We start from the raw sequence: 24,230 nt of genomic DNA on the forward strand, positions 1-24,230 counted from the left end.
AGGAGCACTGGCATACAGAGGCATCTGGGCATATAGATCCCCAAAAGTGGCAACACTGGCAGGTATGGTGGTCAAGAAGGCACACAGCATGCTTGCCTTCCTTGAGTATAAGAGTCAGTGTATTATATTACAGTTATTTATTCCAGTCACATTCGGAATATTGCATGCAGTTCTGGTCGCCACACTACCAGAAGGACATGGATGCTCTGGGGAGAGGGTAGAGAAGGTTCACTAGATCATTGCCTGGTCTTGAGGTCTTGTTATGAGAAGACATGGGATAAACCTGGATTATTTTCACTGTAAAGATGTACGCTGAGGGGTGACCTCGACAAAATGATGAGACACACAGATTGGCTGGACAGGGGCGGCATGGTGGCTCAATCATTAGTATTGATGCCTCACAGCGCCAGGGAAACTGGTTCGATGTCAGTCTCAGGTGACTGTCTGTGTGGAGTTTGCACATTCTCCCTGAGTAGACATGGGTTTCCTCCGGTTTCCTCTCACAATCCAAATGTGTAGGTTAGGGTGGAGTGGCTATGCTAAATTACCCAGTGCCCAGGGATCAGCAGGTTAAGCTGGATTGTCCGTGCTTAAACTGCCCCACAGTGTTCAGGAATGTATAGGTTAGGTACATTAGTCAGGGGTAAATGTCGAGTAATAGGGGTAGGGGAATGGGTCTGTGTGGATTATTTTTTGGAGGTTTGGTGTAGACTTGTTGGGCCAGATAGTCTGTTAGATAGTCAGAGGCTTTTTCTCCCCCCCAGGGTGGAAAAGTTAACTACAAGAGGGCACAGGATCAAGGTGAGATAGGGACAGTCTAGGGGAGAATTGGAAGGGAAGATTTTTCACACAGTTAGATGGTGGATGCCTGGAACGCATTGCCAGTGGGTGTAGTGGTAAGAGGCACCTTAGCAACATTGAAGGTGTACCTGGATAGACACGTGAATGGGAGGTGTATACAGGGACAGAATCCATGCATGGGCAATAAATATCAGGTCTAAGTTAGGATTAAAAATTGGCACAGGCTTGGGCGGGGAGAGGGTAGGGGGTAAAGTGAACTTTTGAAAAGCGGGGGATACCTGTATACTGATGAAGGGGTGGGTGGAGGCTCAGGTGGAGTGTAAACACTGACAGAGGCCAATGGGACCGACTGTGCTGGAGACTCAATGGGACAGAGACAAATGTATCTATTTGAGATCTACCTGCACTTCATCTGCTTCTGTGGACTGTTTCCGTAGGGAAGGTGTAGTCCTGGGCTCAGAGAGCACCAGGCCCCACTGGAAGTAAAGTGGGTGAGAGAGCGGCCAGTCCAACATAAAGGAACCCCTTGCCCTTCCCACTTCACCCATAAACAGGGTTCAAGACGTGACTCTCAGCAGCGGTAACAGCAGAATCCAACCCGAAGCCCTGCACCATTTCACTTGTGAAGTTGCATGACTGGGTGAAGCCTTTGCCTTCACACTGGGCAGGTGAATGGTGTGGATGCGCTGGTGTTTGCGCAGGGTGGAGGAATCGCAGAAATCATTACTGCACATGGAGCAGGTGAATGGCTTCTCCCTGTAGTGGACGCGGAAGCGGAGCAGCAGGTGGTATGACCGTGTAAAGTCCTTCCTGCAGGCGGAGCAGGCAAACTGTTTCTCCCCAGTGTGGATCCGCTGGTGCAACAGCAGGTGGTGCGACTGAGTGACGTCCTGCCTGCACACAGGGCAGATGAACGGTTTCTCGCTAGTGTGGACCCGCTGGTGGACCAGGAGGTGATGCGACTGAGTGAAGCCTTTCCCACACTGAGTACAAGTGAACGGCTGCTACCCAGTGTGTAAACACCGATGAATCTCCAGCGCAGATGGCAAAGGGAAATCATTCCCACACTCCCCACATTTCCACGGTTTCTCCATGGTGCAGGTGCCCTCGTCTGTCTCAGACCTTAACAATCAGTTGAAAATTTGCTCAAGCTTACAGCATGTGTGTGGTGTTACTGGTGAACCCTCTGATAATTGGAACACTCTCATTCAGTCTGTAAAGCTTGTTCCAGTCACAACTCTGGTGTGTGGGTGTGTGAGACTCTGAGTTTCCAGTCACACTGATGTTTAAATCCCAACGAAGCAGACAGACCTTCTCCCCTTTGTTTTCAAGGCCATCAATATTCACGTCCTCATGAATCGAGTGACTGTCAGAGGTTGACGTGATGTTTGGTCTGAGATTTCTGTCGCCAAATTCTTTTCTTGTAATATTCCTGTGAACACTGATGTTTAAATCCCAACGAAGCAGACAGACCTTCTCCCCTTTGTTTTCAAGGCCATCAATATTCACGTCCTCATGAATCGAGTGACTGTCAGAGTTTGACGTGATATTTGGTCTGAGATTTCTGTCGCCAAATTCTTTTCTTGTAATATTCCTGTGAAAGGTCATCACAGTCAGTTCATGATAGAAAATCTGAACGCAATTGTAGTCACTGTGGAACATTCTTTCCTCTCTTAATCCCAGAGATCTTTGTGTAGATCTATATGTAACTGTAAACTAGCAGGGTAATGACGCAGACTGCATACCTTCACGAAGAATTCACATGGACTCAAGTTGCTGCATGGACCTCTATAGTGCAGTATTGACGCTCTTACTGAAGATATACAATATGCTGCAGTATGATATTACAAGCCTAGAAACAACTGGGTAGATTAGATTAGATTACTTACAGTGTGGAAACAGGCCCTTCGGCCCAACAAGTCCACACCGACCCTGCGAAGAGCAACCCACCCAGACCCATTCCCCTACATTTACCCCTTCACCTAACACTATGGGCAATTTAGCATGGCCAATTCACCTAACCCGCACATCTTTAGACCGTGGGAGGAAATCCACGCAGACACGGGGAGAATGTGCAAACTCCACACAGACAGTTGCCCGATGGGGGATTTGCACCCGGGTGTCTGGCGCTGTGAGGCAGCAAGTGCTAACCACTGTGCCACCGTGCCACCCGTGCAGCAAAAGAAACTAATATTGCAGGAGCGGAATGTACAGGTGCAAAAAAAACAACAAAAAAAAGAGTTTAATATTAAAAGCTTTATATTAAATGTCCTAGCTGTTTTCTTTGGAATTTTTTCCAGTATAGCAAATTGGAAGACTTGTTGATTTTGCGGTCTTTTGAATAGACTATAAATTACATTAGGTAAAATTGTAAATTTATTAAACTGTAAATTAACCAGTTGATTGGGCAGTTGGCTTGTCCAGTTTTAAAAAACATTCTAATGGGTTACTTCTGTGTTCAAATGCCGTTAAAACTCCATGAAAAACTCCACAAAATCCTACTACGGTGGTACATGAATACTCAGTCTCGACATATGATACATGACAATCCCAGAGTCTGAAATGTGCCACAGATGCAGATCTAGTAAAGGACTATGTAAGAGATCTTAAATCATATTTTTTCCTCTTATACAAAAATTAACCAAACCATTTAAATACAAGTGTTCACATAGAATTCTGCACTAAACTATTATAAATAAGAAATAATGTTATAAAGTACTGTTGTACTGACAGTTCAAGATTGTGAACCTCAGTTACAAAAGAAGAGATTAACAACCATTGAGGAATTAAAGTAAATGCATTCTGATTAGAATTCTATACAGTTTAGAAATTGCACTTTTAGTTTGAAAATGCAAGCTGCACATTTACATTGTACTCCATGTACAATAAAACCAACTCAGATTATAAAAGCCAATCTCCTCAGTGACACTCATACTTCTGCTGGGTTTTAATTGTGGATCATTTTACTTATTTGTAAAAAAATATCCAGCAAACCTCAGCAAAAAGAAGTTTATTAAAAATAATAAATTCCATAATGAATGCTACATATCGGGAGTTTATTCCTGCCAACAATTCAAGTACAGTGCTATATTTAAGTGATCAGATTTGTTTCTCTCCAATTTAACATTTAAGAGGCTCAAAAAGTGATGCTACCTGTTCTACAGAAATATTGCTATCACATTAATAAATTCAAATTAAACTCCTATATTCATTTCAATTATCACACATGCAATCCAAATCGCACTTGAAGTGCTTGCTGGTAGCACAGTAATATTTTAAATAGATTTTTGTGATAATAAGTGGCAAATATAAAAGATAAAGCTGCCATAGTCCTATTGGATCATAGAGCTGTTCTCTCATTAAAGAGAGAGAGAGAGATGTAAGTGGTTGAACCAGAGGGTCGCCACACTTCAAACAAGGGGAGAGGTTGAGAGGAAGAGTTCTTCATAGTAATTTCAGCTGGTGTGGGAACTGAACTCATGCTGCTGGCATATTTCTACATCTCAAACAAGTTGTCCACCCAATTGAGCTACTGCAATTGCATTCCAAACTTCATTTATCAGTTCCCAGAAACATTTCTAAGAGAGGTGCATACCTCCCAAACCATCTTCTAGTCTGCATACCATTTTTATTAGATCAAATAATGAAAAATCAACTATGCTAGATTAATGCAGATTAAGATAGGCCAGAGTTATCAGTCAGTAATATGAAAATTCTTAATTTAATAATACTCAGATACTTTTGCTTTAAGTCACTTGTCTAGCTCAATTCACTATATATTCACAACTTAAACCATTTTTCAGAGCTGGACAGCTCTCTGAACAGGAAGCACAGGACTACTTGGCATGCAGACTTGTATCAAACTCTTACATTTTATACTCAGCACAAAGCATTTACACTTGGCATGGATTGGCCTTTCACCCTGGCGTAACATGATTAGAAGGATTAGTTCTATCCTTCACTGCAAGTTTGCTCAACCCGCAATTGAAATTGGAAATAGGTTTTTAAAAAGTTGTTTACATTCAGTCTACTGAAGCCAGATTTAAATTCTTAGCCCTTAATGTGGTAGTCACAGTGTTTTACATTAGTGGCACCTACAGAATTTGTTCACCAACTTGAAAAGCCAATCTACCAATCACATTTCGATTTCAGTACGGTCCAACAACAAGTCTCAGGAACTAGAAAGGTTAAGCATGATCCAGAAAGTTGAAATACCTGTTGTGGAGTCTGCAATATGAAAAATTAATGCTGGTTCAAAACATCTTACTCTTTCCAAACAAAAAACAAAATTTTTTAAGAACCAAGCTTATTAAAGGTTTCTTCAAATGTATGGCATTTAAAACTATAAATGACAACTTAAGTAAATTAACTAAATCTGGTCACTAAAACTTTATTCTCACTCTTTTCAACCACCTTTTGCCCCAAGCAATACCAACCCTCACATGAATAGCTTTCAAAATCTATAATAGCACAATGTCAAAAACAGTGAGACCGTCAAAGTTGTAGGACATCTGTTATATAGTGATATGAAAGGAATCCTGCATCCACTGGTTTCGTGAATTGAGTGTTTTAGGCACTGCAAGATGTGTCTCTAAGTTGTCAGCCTTCCCGTTTTCCACAACACTTTGTTCCTGAAAATACTGCAAACCAGACAAGGTCTTTTCAGAAGTTGGACCATGAACTTCTGAATTTGCTGCTGCTCTTCCTCTCTCTCTGAATGAAGATTGATCTTCACCCAGACTGCAACTTTCTTCCTCTGTCCAAATATTTGTGAGCACAGTCCTTTTTTTGAAGGATGGCATGTTTCCTGATCATCACAATTAAAGGGGTGTCTTCCCCCTGATATGCAAAGGGACAGTCAGTCAGGGGAGGGCAGGGTCACGCCTTGTGTTGTTGTGTGGAATCTATGACAACTGCAACAATTCATCCCAACTCCTGTATTCAATGCCCTGATTGATTAAAGCAAGCACGCTGTAAGTCTTCTTCACTGTCCTGTCTACCAATGACTCCACTTTCTAGTAGCTATGAACCTGCACCCCTACATCTCTTGGTTTGAAATACTGCATTTGAAACAGATTTGCTGCTTGTCGGCAGATGTTATTATTTGGTGCTTATTCTAATTCGGTATCTTATGACTGATGAAGGCCAGTGTGCCAAAAAACTTCTACCTGTGACTCCACTTTCAAAGCACTGTGAACCTGTACTCCAAGATCCCTCTGTTCCACTACACTCCTTAAGGTCCTACCATTCACCATGAAATTCCTACCTTGATTTGACTATACAAATGTAAGACCTCACACTTATCTTAAATTAAACTTGATTTGCCATTAAACTTAAACCTATGCCCTCTAATTTTGGACTCCCCCACCCAAGGGAAAAGACCTTACCTATTTACCCTACCCATGTCCCTCATGATTTCATAAATGTCTTTAATGTCACCCCTCAGCCTCCAAAGCTCCAGGGAAAATAGCCCCAGTCTATTCAGCCTCTTTTTGAAGCTCAAACCCTCCAACCCTGGCAGCATCCTTGTAAATGTTTTCTGAACCCTTTCAAGTTTCACAATACCCTTCCTGTAGCAGAGAGCACAGAATTGCATGCAGTATTCCAACAATGATGGAACCAATGTCGTCTCTGAAGAGCATTTTAAAACAATATTGATAACTACAAGCAAATCAAGTTAGTTGGGCATGACTTTCCCATAGCAGTTTGTTTTGGCTATCCTTCATTAACCTATGCTTTTTAATATATAAGAAAATATTTTGAGGGATGGGATTGTTGCTAGCACATCCAACATTTGCTCACCACCCCTCATGGCCTTTGGAACGAGCAATTGGCTCCATGTTAGAAGGCAGTTGAGAGTCAACCACATAGTAGGTCTGGAGTCACATGATGTGAGCGCGTGCACACATGTGTAGGGTTGTGAATGGTAGATTTCCCTCCCTAAAAGAACACTTTCACAATAATCAATAATGGTTGGAGAAAAGCAATAGTTCTGGCAGCATCTGTGAAGAGATGACAGTGTTACTGTTTTAAGTCCGGTGCCCCTTCAAAACTTGGCTGGATTCAAAACATTAACTCTTCACAGATGCTGCCAGACCTGCTGCGTTTCCCCAGCAATTTTGTCTTTTGTTGCTGATCTCCAATTCAGTGTTTTAGTCAATAATGGTTTCAGTTGTGGCCTGACTAGTGCCTTACATATGTTCACTATAACCTCCCTACATTTATACTCTATTGAAAAGGCCAACCTCCCATTTGCCTCCCTATTGCTCACCGAAATAGGCTGAAGAAATTCATGGACGTGATTCCAAAACCCTCTATTCTAAAGCTTTCTCCATTTAATATTCAGTTCTTCACCTCCTGACAAACTGGATAACCTCATTTTCCCATCTGCCAAACTTGCTTAACCTGACTACATCCCTCTCCAGATATCTAACGTCATCCTCACCGCCTGCTTTCACATCAACTGTCTCTTCTACAAACTTAGCAATAGTACATTCACTTTACTTATCCAAGTAATTCATATACATATTGTAAATAATGTTGGCTCCAGCACTGATCCCTGTGGCACACCACTAGTTACAAGTTGCCATCCTGAACATGCCCCTTATTGCCACAGAGTGCAGTGGAGGCTGGGATGCTAAATGTCTTCAAGGCAGAAATTGATAAATTCTTGATGTCACAAGGAATTGAGGGCTATGGGGAGAATGCAGGTAAGTGGAGTTGAAATGCCCATCAGCCATGATTGAATGGCAGAGTGGACTCGATGGGCCGAATGGCTTTACTTCCGCTCCTATGTCTTGTGGTCTTACCACAACTATGGTAGTTAGCCAATCCTCTATCCATGCTAACATACAGCCTCCATCACCCTGGGCTCCTTGCTTATTATTTCATGAGATGTGAATATCATTGGCTGTGCCGACAACTCTTCCCAAACTGACCTTGAAAAGGTGGTGCTGAGCTGCCTCTTAAATTGCTTCACAAATATATGTGGACTGCAACAATGTTCAGGACTGAGTTCCAGCATTTTGGTCAATAACAAAGAAGCAATGCGATAAATCTTGCAGTCGAAATCCTGCGTTCACACTTGTCTGTTCTTGGTGGTTGAGGTCATGGCTTGGAAGATGCTTTTGAAGAACCATCACTCATGAAATCAAGCCAGGCTGATAGATTGTGGCCCCAAACTCTGCCATTTGATTTTCCTCATCAATCTACATTCTTTCCAGACACGTTTCAGCCACGCAATGCCTTCTGTTATGGCTTAAAGGTAAGAATACACAAGATAATCAACCGTATCTTGGGTTGTATAAATCTTAGCTTGCCAGAATTATTTTAAACTGGGTGACTGCATGAAATGGTTTGTTGGTCAGACTTGAACCATCATCCTCAAAGGAGGCAATGCCATTGTTATCATTAAACTCCTCTTTTTGTTAAAAAGGACAAGCTCTTGATTTATTTTCACAACTTACTGGCATTCACACCAGCACATTCAATGTCAAACTCTGACATCAGAAATGAAATTACATCATTAATTTTGTCTTACAATAATCCAACAGAATAATTAATAACACACAGTGAATACCAAGCCTGATTAATATGAAATTAAATTTGACCGAAATTGTAAAATCAGGATGGGAAGATAACAAATGGGGGAAGGGCAGAAGGCAAGAAATGCAGCATCATAGAAGGTGCTCCTCCACGGAGTGTATTTTACCTACAACTGCTCAATATAAACAAACACTCTGACATGACCCTCCGGTTTTAATGTAAACCATATTCCCATACAGTAGGTACCATTTAAATAAGTTAATAGATACAAGCCTTGAGCAAATCCAGCCTCCGGCCGGGCCTCCCGCTTCTTGGAGCTCGGACCTTCCTCCAGCTCCGGGGGGTTGTTGAGCTCCTGGGCTCCGGCCGCCGCCGAAGAAGCCGCGGGTGCCGGCTCTCTCTCCTCCACCGCCGACATTTTTAATTTGTTTTCTCGTTCACCCGGTAACCGTCACCTCCCCCTTCCCGGGCCCCGGGAATTATACACAAATAAACAATAAACCCCATTTACTGTAATGGGCTGTGGGGGTACAGTGGTTGTGTCTCATGTTGAGGAGGAAGATGTTTCCTCTCATTCAACAGAAGAGGACCTGTTTACTACAGAGGTTTTTTTTGCGATGCAGCTGTAGTCTCCCATAGAGCCCTGAGGCTCAGGTTTAAATCCCACTGCTCCAGTATGTGTAATAATATCCTCAATTTTTTTTCAGCCATAAGTCACACAAACTATAGTCCAACACGTTTATTTGAAATCGCACACGCTTGGAGCGTAGCCTCTTCATCAGGTGAAGGGATGGAAAACAAAACGTGCAGGAAAGAGAATTCAGATAAATGATCAGCCATAGATGGTGATGAAAGACAGAGCATCTCAACCTATTCCCATTCCTATTTCTAATCTTTTTAATATGACAAGTTGTGTATTTTCCAAACATTAATTTTATTTCCATGATTTAAAAATGAATATTTAAGGATGGTCAGTTTATTCTTTCTCACTTGGACACATTGTGACCCACAACTATTTAGATACCACTGTTAATATCATAGCACCTCTCATGAGATATCAGAGAAACAATTCATAAATAAACTTGACAGAATCACTCGAGTAGACACTGGAACAGAGAAAGCACCCTACAGATATTGGGAATCGAAAGGTTATTGAAGTGAAATGTTAAGAGCAGGTGAACACCCCCAATAAGGGAACTCACCTGACTGACCTAATTAGAATCACCCACAGTACCCAGTGCTACTCTTCACCGAACACTGATTACTTTCCTTTTCAGTTTAATGATCCAACTATCTTTTGAATGCCATAATTGAATCTGACTCCCACACTCTCTCTCACAGACCATTCCAAAGGTCAACGATTTTCAATCATTAACAAAATACGTTCTGGATCTCTCCCAAAACACAATTCATATAGATTCTTGCTTCAAATCATTTGCAGTAAGTTCTTCACATGGACAAATTTGCAGCTTAGAGCATTTGTTCAAATTTCATATCATATTGGGGTGGCACAGTGCTTGGCATTGCTACCTCACAGCACTAGGAACCCAGGTTCAATTCCAGCCTCAGGCGAGTGTCTGCATGTTCTCCCTGTCTGCATGGGTTTCCTTCCACAGTCCAAAGATGTGCAGGTTAGGTGGATTGACCATGTGAAATTGATCTGCGATGTGTAGGTTAGATGGATGAGTCATGGTAAATGCAGGAGAATGGGATGATCCTGGGTGGGATGCTCTTTGGTGTGTCAGCGCAGGCTCAATGGGACAAATGGCCTCTTTCTGCACTGTAGGGATTTTATGTATCTCTGTCTGATTTCTAGCACATGCTTCTATGTGAAAGGGACATTTTACACTCATGTTAAGTACTGCAGTCTCTATATTTTCATACATACCTCTAAATTAGGTTTGAATGAAATCCCCCCCATTTCACTGTATTTTAGCTAGCATTCCCCCCACCCCTTCCATTCCTTATTCCATTACCTGTGTTATGATCCCCTTCTCTTTATATATATTATTGTAGACAGGCTAAATCTAGTTACTATGTCTATAAAATATGAGAGGAAAATGCTTTTTTCCTGATCCCATACTTTGAGTCCATTACTACAGCTTGTTAAGGTCTCTTGCCAAAGAGAACTCTTAATCCTGCATCCTTCGGTAGGATTAGATTAGGATATCTGGTCGGCATGGATGAGTTGGATTAAATGGTTTGTTTCTGTCCTGTGCATCTCTATGACTATGACTATCGAATAAGGACCAGGAGCAGGCAGGTGGGACTAGTTTAGTTGGGGATCATGGACTGGTTGGACTGAACGGTCTGTATGACGACACAGCCTCGAATGAATGGGGATCAATTCCAAAGAGATGTTAAAGGTCTCGAGCACCACCTTAGACACGTGTGTGGACCCCTTCCAGATAACTGAGAGCAGTGGAGCACTGTGAAATTCAGTACGTCAGTCAACCAGCAAGTTCTCTCCGGGAGACTTGTCTCAAGAAAGGAAGCGGTTTCCTGTCCCATCAACTGGACTGTGGATCAGTTTGGAGCAGGTCCTTTATCTCTGACAAAATAGGTGGACAGAGTCCAGAGTGTGGTGCTGGAACAGCACAGCAGCTCTGGCAGCATCCAAGAAGCAGGAGAATTGATGTTTAGGGCATAAACCCTTCATCAGCAATGAGGCTTGTGGGCCCGAAGGGCTGAGAGATAAATGGTGGTGGGGTTGGGGGGAAGGTAGCTGAGAATGTGATAGGCAGATGAAGGTGATTGGTCAGAGAGGAGGGTGGGGCAGATAGATGGGAAAGGTGATGGACAGGTCAAGAGGGTAGTGCTGAGTTGGAGGCTTCTGACTGGGATAGGGTGATGATCCACTAGTTGGCACCTGTCTCCCCAATGTAGAGAAGACCACATTGGATGCAATGGATACAGTAGATGACACTGGTGGTGGTACAGGTAAATTTCTGTCAAATGTGGAAGGATCCTTTGGGGCCTTGGACGGAGGTGAGAGGAGTGATTTTGGGCGCAGGTTTTCACTTCCTGCGGTGGCGGGGAAGGTGCTGGGAGTGAGGTGTGGACCTGACGAGGGAGTCACAGAGGGAATGGCCTCTTTGGAATGCTGGTCGGGGTGAAAGGTGTTGATGAAGATGACGAACTGTTCAAACTCATGAGAGCATGAAGTGGCACCGATATGGTCATCGATGTACTGGAGGAACAGGTGGGGGGTGGTGCCAGTGTCGCTGAGGAAAATGGACTGTTCCACGTACCCGACAAAGAGGCAGGCATAGCTGGGTCCCATGGCTACCCCTTTAGTTTGGTACATTGGTTTGGATGCCGTCTGAGGTTTGTGTGGATCACTTCAGTGGGAATGTGCAGTCCCGGGCTCAGCGAGCAGCACTGCAAGCAAAGCTCACAGAATCCCTACAGTGAAACAGGCCCTTCGACCCAACAAGTCCACACCGACCCTCTGAACAGTAACCCACCCAGACCTATTCCCCTACCCCATTAGTCTACATTACCCCCTAAACAATACACACCTACACATCCCTGAACACTCTGGGACAATTTAGCTTGGCTAATTCACTTGCATATCTTTGGATTGTGGGAGCACCCAGAGGAAACCCTTGCAGACACTGGGGGAGAATGTGCAAACTCCACAAAGACAGTCACCCCAGGGTGGAATTGAACCCTGGTCCCTGGCGATGTGAGGCAGTGGCACTAATCACTGAGTTGCTGTGCTGCCCGTGAGCCAACCTGGGGTTGGGGGGAGATGGGAGGGGTGTGTGGGTGCAGTCTAGCAGAAAACAAAGAGAGCTCGCTGACGCTCCCAGTGCACCCACGGTCAGAACGGGCAGGAGGTTCAGTCCTGGGGGTAACCCACAGCAGCGTCGCCGGCGGAATCTGCTGGTGTCTCCTCTGGTGTCTCTGCAAGTTACTGGACGACGTGAACCTCTGCCCGCAGTTGGGGCAGGCAAACGGCCTCTCCCCCGTGTGGACCCGCTGGTGCCTCAGCAGGTTGGAGGCCTGGGTAAAGCCCTTCCCGCACTCAGGGCAGCTGAAGGGCCTCTCTCCAGTGTGGACCCGCTGGTGGTCCAGCAGGTCAGAGGAGCGTTTAAAGTCCTTCCCACACTCAGGGCAGGGGAACGGCCGCTCCCCGGTGTGGATCCGCTGGTGCATCAGCAGGGCAGAGGAATTACCAAAGGCCTTCCCACACTCGGGGCAATTGAAGGGCCTCTCCCCAGTGTGGACCCGCCGGTGGGTCAGCAGGTGGGAGGAGCGGTTAAAGCTCTTCTCACACTCGGGGCAGGAGAACGGCCTCTCCCCTGTGTGGATCCGCTGGTGCCTCAGCAGGGTGGGGGAATTGCTGAAGGCCTTCCCACACTCAGGGCAGGAGAACGGCCTCTCCCCAGTGTGGACCCGCCGGTGGGTCAGCAGGTTGGAGGATTTGCTGAAGGACTTCCCGCACTCAGGGCAGGGGAAGGATCTCACCCCAGTGTGGACCCGCTGGTGGGCCACAAGGGTAGAGGCCTGGGCAAAGCTCTTCTCACATGCGAGGCAGGAGAACGGACTCTCCGTTGTGTGGATCCGCAGGTGGGCCATCAGGTTGGAGGAGCGGGTAAAACCCTTCCTGCACTCTGGGCAGGAAAATGGCCTCTCCCTGGTGTGGATCCACTGGTGGGCCAGTAGGTTGGAGTTGCTGGTAAAGCCCTTCCCACACTCGGGGCAGGGGAATGGCCTCTCCCCGGTGTGACTGCGCCGATGAGTCTCCAGGGCAGACGGGAAACTGAAGCATTTCCCACAGTCGCCACACTTCCACGGTTTCTCCATGGAGCAGGATTCCTCGGGTTTCTCCATGGCTGAAACTTCAGCCGCACACAAACGTGTGTACAGCCCCTCCCTGCTGCGAATTCCTCTTTCCAGGCTGTATAACTGTTTCAGGCTCCACACTCAGTGCACTGCAACAGTATGGTCTCTCATCCAGTCCCACTGATGCTGAAAACGTTATGAAACAGGAACCAAAAAGCATTGCTCCATCTCACAGCATCATAGTTGAAAATCTTTGCAGTCCCGATGGATTGAGTGACTGTCAGACATTGATGTGAAAATGAGGACTGCAGACACTGGAGATCAGAATCGAAAAGTGTCGTGCTGGAAAAACACAGCAGGTCAGGCAGCATCCGAGGAGCAGGAGAGTCGAGCATAAGCTGTTGATTTTGAAACTTCCGTCTTCAGGTAGTCTGTAAAAAGAGATTACAAAAGTCATCACTGTCAATCCGGGGGGAGGTGGGGTCGGAATGAGACAACAAGGTATTGACACCGACACCAGAAAGAAACTGAACATAGAGACGTGGCAAACGTTAGTGACAAGTCAGAGTCAGAGAGAGACACAGCACTGAACCAGACCCTTTGGTCCAACTCATCCACGTCAACCAGAAATCCAAAATCCATTTGCCAGCATTTGGCCCATAACCCTCTAAACCCCTCCTATTCATATACCTATCCAGATGCCTTTTAAATGTCATAATTGTTACAGCACCCACTACTTCCTCTGGCATCTTTGTACACGCACCACCTTCTGCATGAAAAACTTGCCCCTTAGGTCCGTTTCTAACAAGTTGCTCTCATCTAAACCCGTGACACTATGGCAATCCCAGTATATGTTTGAAAAGTTAAAATCCCTGACAATAACCATCCTATTACTCTTACAGGTAACTGAAACCTCCTTACAAATTTGTTTCTCAATTTCCCACTGACCATGAGGGTGTCTACAACACAATCCCAATAAGGTGATCATCCCTTCCTTATTTCTCAGTTCCAACCAAATAACCTTCCTGGATGTATTCCTAGGAATATCCTCCTTAAGTCCAGCAGGAATACTATCCCTTATCAAAAACACCACTCCCCCTTCATCTCTTGCCTCCCTTTCTATCCTTTCTGAAGCATTTGTATCCTGGAACATTAAACTGCTAGTCCTGCCCATCCCTGAGCCACGTTTCTGTAATTGCTATGATATCACATCCCATCTTGCTAATCATGCCCTGAACTCATCTGCCTTCCCTGTTAGGCTTCTTGTAATGAAGTAAATGCAGTTTAACTTGTCAGTCCTACCTTGCTCTCTGCTTTGTCCCTTCCTGACCTGACTGTTTGACTCACTCCCTTTCCCAACTGTACCAGTCTCAGATTGATCTCTTTCCTCTATTTCCCTGGGTACCTTCCCACCCACTCACCTTACTAGTTTAAATCCTCCCGAGCAGCTCTTGCAAATTTCCCTGCCAGTATATTAGCCCTCTTCCAATATTCAGGTGTAAACTATCCTTCTTGTACAGGTCACATCTACCCCAGAAGAGATTCCAATAATCCAAAAATGTGAACCCTTCTCCCATGCACCAGCTCCTCAGCCATGCATTCACCTGCTCTATCCTCTCTATTCCAACCCTCACTAGCTCGTAGAACTGGCAGTAATCCAGATTTTCCTTGACTCGAGGACCTCTTTTTTTTTAAATTCGTGCCTGACTTTCTACATTTTCCCTTCCGAATCGCATCATTTTCCCTTCCTATGTCATTGGTTCTGATGTGTACAATGACCTCCAACCGGTCCCTCTCCCTTTTGAAACATTCTGCCCCCTCTCTGAGGCATCCTTGATCCTGGCACCAGGGAGGCGACACACCATTCTGATTTTTTGCTGCTAACCACAGAAGCGTCAGTTTGTACCTCTCACTAGAGAGCCCCTTATCACAATCGATCACTTGGAACCTGATGTACCCCTCATTGCATGAGAGCATGTCTTGAGACCAGAAACTTGGCTGTTCGTGCTACATTCCCTGAGAGACCATCACCCCCTACATTTTCAAGAACACCTTACTTGTTTGCAATGGGGACAGCCACAGAAGACTCCTGCACTACCTGTTTTTTTTTTAAATTCGTGCCTGACTTTCTACATTTTCCCTTCAGAATCGCATCCTTTTCCCTTCCTATGTCATTGGTTCTGATGTGTACAATGACCTCCAACCGGTCCCTCTCCCTTTTGAAACATTCTGTACCCTCTCTGAGGCATCCTTGATCCTGGCACCAGGGAGGCGACACACCATTCTGATTTTTCGCTGCTAACCACAGAAGCGTCAGTTTGTACCTCTGACTAGAGAGCCCCTTATCACAATCGATCACTTGGAACCTGATGTACCCCTCATTGCATGAGAGCATGTCTTGAGACCAGAAACTTGGCTGTTCGTGCTACATTCCCTGAGAGACCATCACCCCCTACATTTTCAAGAACACCTTACTTGTTTGCAATGGGGACAGCCACAGAAGACTCCTGCACTACCTGCCTACCCCTCCTAACCCATCTCCCTGACTGTAGCTGCGGCTTTTCTCCTTTCCTATAACTGCCAAACCATCGTACCCCCAGGTCTTGTAAATTCCTCATTACCTCGAACTGTCGCTGCAACTTATCCACGCAATTCAATCGGATTTTCAACCAAACACACGTACTGCAGACATAATCACCAGTAACATGGATATTCTCCCTAATCTCCCACATCTGACAGGAAGAGCATATCACTCTCCTAAAGGCCACCTTTGCTCCTTCACAATGTACAGACCCAGAAAATAGCACCGTCTTTTTGCTCTAAAAAAGTGCTCCAGACTAGCACAGTCGTCATGGTTTATATTTTTAAAATTTAATCAAGGAAGAATCCACTCCATTCGCGACTGTAGAATTACAGCAAGGTTACACGTTAAAGACTATACACTTGTCTGTTCCTGTTCTGTGAGCTTCCCCACACAGGTTCCTCCACGGTCATCTGTGAATTTTTTTGTGCATTAACTTTTCCTAGATGCACTTCAATGTCCAGTAACTGTGCAGATTCACTGCTGTGTCAGGTGGCAGTGTAGGTTTCTTTTTCTCTCTACCTTGTTTTTGGACTCCCCTACCCTGGGGAAAAAATCTTGGCTGTTCATCCTATCCATGCCTCTTATAAACTTCTATAAGGTCATCTCTCAGCCTCCGACACTCCAGGGAAAACAGCCCCAGTCTTTTTAGCCTCTCTCTATAACTCAAACCCTCCAAATCTGGCAACAGCCTTGTAAATCATTTCCAAACTCTTTTAAAGTTTCACAACATCTTTCCTATCGTAGGAGACCAGAACTGAATGCAGTATTCCAAAAGTGGCCTAACTAATGTCATGTACAGCCATAACATGACTCCCAACTCAATGCTCTGATCAATAAAGGCAAGTGCCACCAAACACCTTCTTCACGACCGTGTCTACCTGTGACTCCACTTTCACAGAACTACAAATCTGCACTCCATGGTCTCTTGATACAGGAACACTCCCCACAGCCTTACTATTAAGTGTGTAAATCCTGCCCTGATGTGCCTTTCCAAAATGCAACACCTCACATTTATCTAAATGAAACTTCATCTGCCACTCCTCGGCCCATCAGCCCATCCAATCAATTCTAATTTAGATTGAACTTTCTTTCCTCTCTTATTTCCTAAACACTGAAAATCTCCATCCCCACATCCTCCCTCCATTCTCACTTTGCTGAACCTAATCTGTGCTGTACCTCATCCTGAAGGGTCTGGTTTACGCTAATTTACAGCCCACGCTTGGGGGATCTAATTGAAACATACAGAATAGTGATTGGCCTGGACAGGGTGGATGTTGGGAAGATGTTTCCATTGGTAGGAGAGACTAGGCCCCAAGGGCACAGCCTTAGAGTAAAGGGAAGATCTTTTGGAACACAGATAAAGGGGAAACCTTTGTAGACAGAGAGTGCGAAACCTATGGAATTCATTGCCACAGAGGTTGTGTTGGGCAAGTCACTGAGTATATTCAAGACAGAGATAAATAGGTTCTTGTATATCAAGGATATTGAAGGTTGCAGGGAGGAAGCAAGAGAATGGGGTTGAAAAACTTGTCAGCCATGATTGAATGGTGGAGCAGACCTGATGGGCTGCATGGCCTAATTTCTGCTCCTAGGTCTTATGGTCTCTTGCTGTCCTGGAAATAGTGAGAGAGAACTGGGAGCAGGAGTAGGCCATTTGGTCTTTCAAGTCTGCACCAACATTGAACAGATCTGCACCAACGTTGAACTGGATATGAATACACCTACATCTCGGTGGATAGGCTGGGACCTTTTTCACTGGAGCATAGGAGGCTGAGAGGTGATCTTATCAAGCTTTATAAAATCATGAGGGGTATAGATGAGGTGAATGATGGGTGTTCTTTCCTTACAGTGGGGGTTTCAAGTTTAGGGAGCAAATTTTGAAGGTGAGTGGAGAAAGATTTTAAAAAGACCGGAGGGACACCTTTGTTCTCCCATAGAGAATGGTTTGTATGTGGAATGAATTTCCAGAGGAAGCGGGGGATGCAGGTACACTTACAACGTTTAAAAGACATTTGGATAAGGACATGAATGGGAAAGGTTTGGAGGTGTTATGCAGCGCAGACCGTAAATTTGCTATTTGTTTCAGTAAGTGCACCGTGAAAATTACCCAAAGTTAGCTAGGTTGACTACCAGGATTCAAAACAGACAAATGTATTCACAAGAATACAGAATGAAACACGAAGAACAGAATATAAAATACCCACAGAACTCAGTCTATCTAGACTTAATTATGCTATTCCAAATGTACACAACAGTCCCAATAAACAAACCCCTTAAACATACAGTAAAACTGAAACAGAAGCTGACAGGTCAAAGTTAGAAGGGCAGAAGGAGAGAGAGTTTAACAGTCTTTCTCCACATAGTCCACTGCTGAACTTACTCAAACAAGGCCTCAGCTTTCACGACAGACCACTCATCTTTCGTTATGCAGGTCACTTCGAAAACATAAAAGCTTGGGCCTAAAGTCTCATCTGTTGACATATAAACAAAAAAGTCAACCAATACCCTTTTCATCTTTGTATTAAACCAGCCGTTTTGGAGCTCAGGGCTGTTTTGCCACCACTCTGAAAAAAACCAAGGACACGGTATCCTTGAGAAGGACCAGCTTTGTGACAGAGGGATATGGGCCAAACACCAGCAGATGGGATTAGTTTAGTATGCAAACATAGCATGGACTAGTTGGTCTGAAGGGTCTATTTCTGTGCTGTATGATTCTGTAATGGTCTCAAAACCATTTTTTTGCCTTCTCCTATTACCATCCACTTCTTTGTTATTCAAAAGTCAGATGACCTCAGCCTTGAATATATTCAATGACCCCCCCGCCCATTGCAGGAAGTCATCCCGATTTTTGAACTCAATTCCTCTTGCTAATATACCACTTGCCTTGCTGGTTGCTTGCTGCACCTGTGTGACAACTGGCAGTGACTGGCGTAGAAGGTCACTGAGGTCCCTTTGTACATCCACAAATCATTCCTGATGAAGGGCTCATGCTCCTTGGATGCTGCCTGACCTGCTGTGCTTTTCAAGCACCACACTGATCTCCAGCATCTGCAGTCCTCACTTTCTCCACATACCAATATATTATCATTTAAACCATGCACCTCCTTTCTGCCTTTTTTTTTTAAAGCAAAAGGCTTTAACTTTACATTGTGTTACTGCATTTGCTCTGCGTTTGCCAATTGAGACGCAGACCTGGACCAACTTTTCCAGAGTCTGTCCCCTCCCTGGATTCACTCCCTTTCCCTTCAGTTCGTGCAAGTCAGCAACTGAATCCCAGGATGAAAAAAAAAATTAAAAAGTGAGAGTGCCGTACCCACAGATGTTGGGCAGAGTTGCAGTCTGGGGTGAAGCTCAATCTTCATTCAAACAGAGAGAGGAACAACAGCAGCTTCAGAAACTCACGGCCCAACTTCCACATTCAGACAAAGAGGCGGCTCTGATTGGCAGGAGGACCAGGCTCCTTCCGGTCCTCCGGGTCTCACCATTGGTCCTTCAGATGAAAATCATGCGCCGTTTCAGTGGACAGCGTCGAGCATGCTCAGTGCTTCTGATGACACCGCCGCACATGCGCAGTGCTAGCTGACACCGAGAAGCATGCGCAATAAGATCTGTGGAGATGCTGGCATTACTGACAGATTTTAAGCGTCCAAATGTCAATCGGAGTAAAAAAAGCTGCAGCCACAATTTTATTTTTCCTTGTGGCCCGATATTTTATTCCTTTTGAATTTTGTCCGGCTTTGTATGTCTTTTCCCCAGAGTAGAGGAAGTCCAAGACTAGACGGCATAGGTTTAGGGTGAGAGGGGAAAGATTTAAAACGGACCTAAGGGGTAACTTTCATGTAGAGTGTGGTGTGTGTATGGAATGAGCTGCCCAGAGGAAGTGTTGGAGACTGGTACAATTACAACATTTGAAAGGCATCAAGATGGGTATCTGAATAGAAAGGTGTGAGAGAGATATGGGCGAAATGTTGTCAAATGGGTCACTAGATTAATTTAGGATATCTGGAGGGCATAGGCGAGTTAGACTGAAGGATCTGTTTCTGTGCTGTTTCTATGCGTCTATTTCAATGCAAGTTTCGGAAACATGACTGCAGCTTTTTAAAAAATAAATTAATATGCTTTTAGACACGGTGGCACAGTGGTTAGCACTGCTTCCTCACAGTGCCAGAGACCTGGGTTCAATTCCCGCCTCAGGCGACTGACTCTGTGGAGTTTGCACATTCTCCCCATGTCTGCGTGGGTTTCCTCCCACAGTCCAAATATGTGCAGTTAGGTGAATTGGCCGTGTTAAATTGTCCATAGTGTTAGGTGAAGAGGTAAATGTAGGGGAATGGGTCTGGGTGGGTTGCGCTTCGGTGGATCGGTGTTTACTTGTTCGGCCAAAGGGCCTGTTTCCACACTGTAAAAAAAAATCATTTTAGCTGTTCTCAATTTTAAAGATCAGCCATTTCTTGTGCACCCCTGTCTCCCAAGCAAAGTCATCACCATCCATTCTCTCTCTTTCCTGATAAGAGCTGATACAGCAATCAAAGAGGGCTCGAGGCACAAGAAACGATGGGAAAATGGTAGAAGGGAGAGAGAACGGATGGGGAGAAATGGGGGGGGGGGGAAGAGAGAGAGGAAGGCTGAGCACAGAGAATTGGTGGGTGCAGAGTGTGAGGAGAGAGAGTGGCTGGGGGTGCAAAGGGTTGTGGGACTGACAGGAAAATCGCACCTTCTACAGGACTGGTGTCAGTGTCTCATGAACTGGAACCCACTCCATCCACAGCAGACCTAAGGCAATCGTTTCTCAATAGATGCTTGGCTAAGGCAGTAGAATTATATAACCCCGACAGGCCATTTGGCCCATTAAATTCAGACTGACCTTCCAAACAGTATCCCATCCAGACCCACCCACTTTTCCTGCTGTTCCCCATGGTTAACCGACCCTCAGTTATATATGCGTGTACACTTCAGCATGGCCGATCCACCCTGAACTGCAGATATTTAGACTGTAGGAAGAAACTGGAGCACCCAGAGTTAACTCACGGAGACAGAAGGGTGAGAACATGGCAAAGTCCACACAGACTCAAGAGTGGGACCGAATCCAGGTCCCTGGCATTGTGAGGCAGTGGCATGAACCACTGAGCCGCCCAGAGCTTTGTCCTAGTAGTTTCTAACTTCTCATGTGCTCTCAGCAGAGGGTCTCTCCTCCTGACATTGTTGGACCACACCCACTGCAACCTCCCTTTCCCACGTCTCCAGCCCTGAGCACATCGGTTCCTGAATCCTGGCACCAGACAGACACCGATGCCATCTGTGCTCCTGCTGCCAACTGTAGAAAACAGAGACCATCCCTGTCACTGTTCTGTCCCTTACCACCACCTCCCCCTCCCCAATGTTGTTTTTACTCCCACCCCCCTGAAACCCTCTCTCAGATCCCTTTTACCTGCCAGACCTGCACTTACACCCTCCTGATCCTGTCCACCGACGCAAACAAAAGGCTCTCTCCAGAGGGGAATGACCGTCTCCCAGCATATAGCATCCGGTTAATTTTCCCGCTTTACCCTCAACGTGGCTTCCAGCTCCATCTCTCTGAACGAAGGTCCTCCAGGATGTGTTTGCCCTGAATCACAGCATCCAGAGCCTCCCACCATCTGCAAATTGAAAGACAAGCCCCACCCTGCCCTCTCCAATGTGTGTTGTATAAACTGATTAATCATTTCTTGTGGCCAAGCAGAGCCTGATAGCCAAGTTTGGAACCCTTGAGGATGGCCTCAACATGGACCTTGGGTTCATGTCACACTACAAGTGGCCCCACTTACACAGGCTTGTACTCCATTACTCACACACTTTACCAAACATGCTCATATGCAAACACACATGCTCTTACGTGCATATACACACACTCTCATGCATGCATACACATCAGTCTATGGGGTGAAATTGCAATTGTAGAATTTTATTTGCAGATACATTCTATTTTGCTCAAAAAGCGCGCAATTTTCAGGCAGTCAATCCATGTGACATGTTATAAATCCCTACTTTGGAAACAGAACCAATCTGACTCAAGATTGGGTTACAGACAGACTCGAACATGAGTGAATCAGATGGTTTTCTTTCCCCAGAAAATGATTTCATCATTAGATTCTGAACTCCAGATTTCTGACTGAATTCCAATTCCGCCATCTGCTGTGGCAGGATTCAAACCCAGGTGTCCCGAGGAGTCCCCAGAATTGGGTTGATAGTCCAGTCGATAATGGCACTCGGCCCTTGTTCCTTCAATCCCCCTGTGATGACACATGAATACACTGGTGCCACTGCAGGTGGGAGGAGGGGGTGAAGCCCTTCCTGCACTGAGAGCAGGCTGTGCCTGGTGTGGACCTGCTGGTGCATCTGTAGGCTGGAAGAATTGATGAATCCCTTCCTGCGCTCTGAACAGGTGATTGGCCGCTTCCTGTTGTGGATTTGCTGGTAAACTTCTAAAATTTCAAAACATATAATCAAGAAAGAAGCCACTCTATTCCCTACTGCAGACTTACGACAAGGTTACACGTTAAAAACTATGCACTAATCTGTTCCTGTGCTGTGAACTCTCCTACACATGTTCCTCCAAGATCAGCTGTGAATTTTGCTGTTTATTAATTTTTCCAAGATGTCCAGAGATACATGATTTCAAACAGCAAAGGTAGTAACTATGCAGATTCACTGCTGTGTTAGTTGGTAGTGTAGGTTTCTTTCTCTCTCTCTCTTCCTTACAGACCATGTGCTTGCTGCCTTAGGCTGTCTTCCTCCCTTTTAAAAGTGCTGTTGTCTCGATTTATTTACTCCAAAGTTCCAAAACAATACAACATTATATAAAACAATAATTGCTGCTCCTGGAATTCAAGGAAATTGCCTCCAACACTGAAAATTCCCCAAAAAAGGAGCAGCTCTTACAGACACAAATTTTCCCATCCTCCATCTTGGATTAGTTCTTGGTGAACATTCCCATCTCCCAGGTTACAGTTATTGAAATAATCTGCTTTTCTATTTTTGCTACCAAAGTGGATCACCTCACGTTGATCCACACTAAACTGCACCTGCCATACATTTGCCCACTCACTCAGCCTGTCCAAATAACATTGCATCCTCCTCACAACTCACCCTTTCACCCAGCTTTGTTTTGTCTGCAATTTGTGACATATTCCAATTAGTTCTCTCATCTAAATCATTGACACATACTGTGAATACCTGGGGTCCTAGTCCCAATCCCTGCAGTTCCCCAATTATGAATCATTATAAAACATCGATCTGACTGATCCTCCCTGACTGATGACAAAATAGCAGATGTTAGCCTGATATTCATAACTGACAGAGATCTGATAAGCAATTATGAACCACTGAATTACTAAAGCACAGAAGCAGGCCATTCAGCCCATTGTGTCCATCAGTTCTCTCAATGAGCTATCTGACCTTGTGTCATTTTCCTGACATTTCCTTGGAAACTTGTACATAACTTGTCATCAAATGATTGTCCAATGCCATTAATTGAACCTGCTTCAACCACTGCTCCATACAAAGTCTTTCTGATCTATCAACTCACTTTATGAAATTTCTTTCTCACATCACATTTTCTTTCTTGCAATGTATTTGAAATCTGCATTCTTATTCTCAATGCTTTTACCATGGTGAACAGGTTTTCACTGTCTTTTCTGGGTATGATTTTCCTCATGATTTTCAAATCTTCTTTGAAATCCGGCTTCAGAGAGCAGTCCATGAGGCCAAGCCGATCAACAGCACAGAAACAAGCGAGCATCTAAAGGGAGAGCCCCTCAGTCACCAGTCATCACTTTGGTCCCCACAGCAACCTGGGCGGCCATGCATTCAAAACCCGCTCTCTCAACATCACCAGTACTGGCCCACAGTTTGGAAAACTGTTTTTCTCGCTACGACTACAAGAATGGAACTTTTTTTAAAGCGGATGTTGCAGGGAAATTTACTCCTTTGTGTCCAGTAGGAAGTCGATGATGTATTTGGGTTTGAATGACTCGGTGAATCCCTTCCCACATGTGGAGCAAGTGGATCACCGCTCCCTGGTGTGCATGAAGGCATTACATTCCAGGTCAAACAGGGAATTGGATCTCTTCCTACAGCCCATGCATACTTCTGGTAACTCCCCAGGGGGACTGTGCTTTTGAGGCACAGGTCATATTATTGGCTGATTTAGAATGTTTAGAATATTACAGTACATAAGGAGGCCTTTCAGACTATCATGTCGATAATTGTTCCTGAAACATCCACCCATTCTGTACCGCTATCTCCATCATCTTGTAACTGTTCAGTGTCCTTGGTAGTATAGTGGTTAGTATCCACATCTGTGACTTGAGAGACTGGGGGTGCAATTCCCCATCAGGGAGGATTTGATATTTTTATGGATGTCTTGTAGCACAAGAGAAATTCTGGATTTTCTGGGTAACTCTGGATAATTCTCCCCGTGTCTGCGTGGGTTTCCTCCGGGTGCTCCGGTTTCCTCCCACAGTCCAAAGAT

The 24,230-nt window shown here is 45.0% G+C and overlaps 3 protein-coding genes across 3 annotated transcripts in view; 1 reads left to right on the plus strand and 2 right to left on the minus strand.

Moving 5' to 3' along the window:
• The window catches only part of LOC122543651 (zinc finger protein 91-like), a 331,816-nt gene that overhangs the window by 208,967 nt on the left and 98,619 nt on the right, over window positions 1–24,230 (plus strand). The window lies entirely within an intron of this gene.
• LOC122543526 (zinc finger protein 239-like) lies at window positions 11,971–13,474 on the minus strand. Its single transcript, XM_043682322.1, has one exon. It carries the CDS (start codon window positions 13,183–13,185, stop codon window positions 12,049–12,051), a length of 1,137 nt encoding a protein of 378 aa, XP_043538257.1. The 5' UTR covers window positions 13,186–13,474; the 3' UTR covers window positions 11,971–12,048.
• The window catches only part of LOC122543541, a 5,472-nt gene continuing 2,982 nt past the window's right edge, over window positions 21,741–24,230 (minus strand). Inside the window, exon 2 of the mRNA XM_043682345.1 lies at window positions 21,741–22,182. Coding sequence (XP_043538280.1) covers window positions 21,807–22,182 — 376 coding nt within the window. The 3' untranslated portion in view covers window positions 21,741–21,806. The remainder of the gene's footprint in view (window positions 22,183–24,230) is intronic.

Source organism: Chiloscyllium plagiosum, chromosome 44 (genome assembly GCF_004010195.1).
Source record: "Chiloscyllium plagiosum isolate BGI_BamShark_2017 chromosome 44, ASM401019v2, whole genome shotgun sequence".
In the NCBI taxonomy this organism is placed as follows: domain Eukaryota; kingdom Metazoa; phylum Chordata; class Chondrichthyes; order Orectolobiformes; family Hemiscylliidae; genus Chiloscyllium; species Chiloscyllium plagiosum.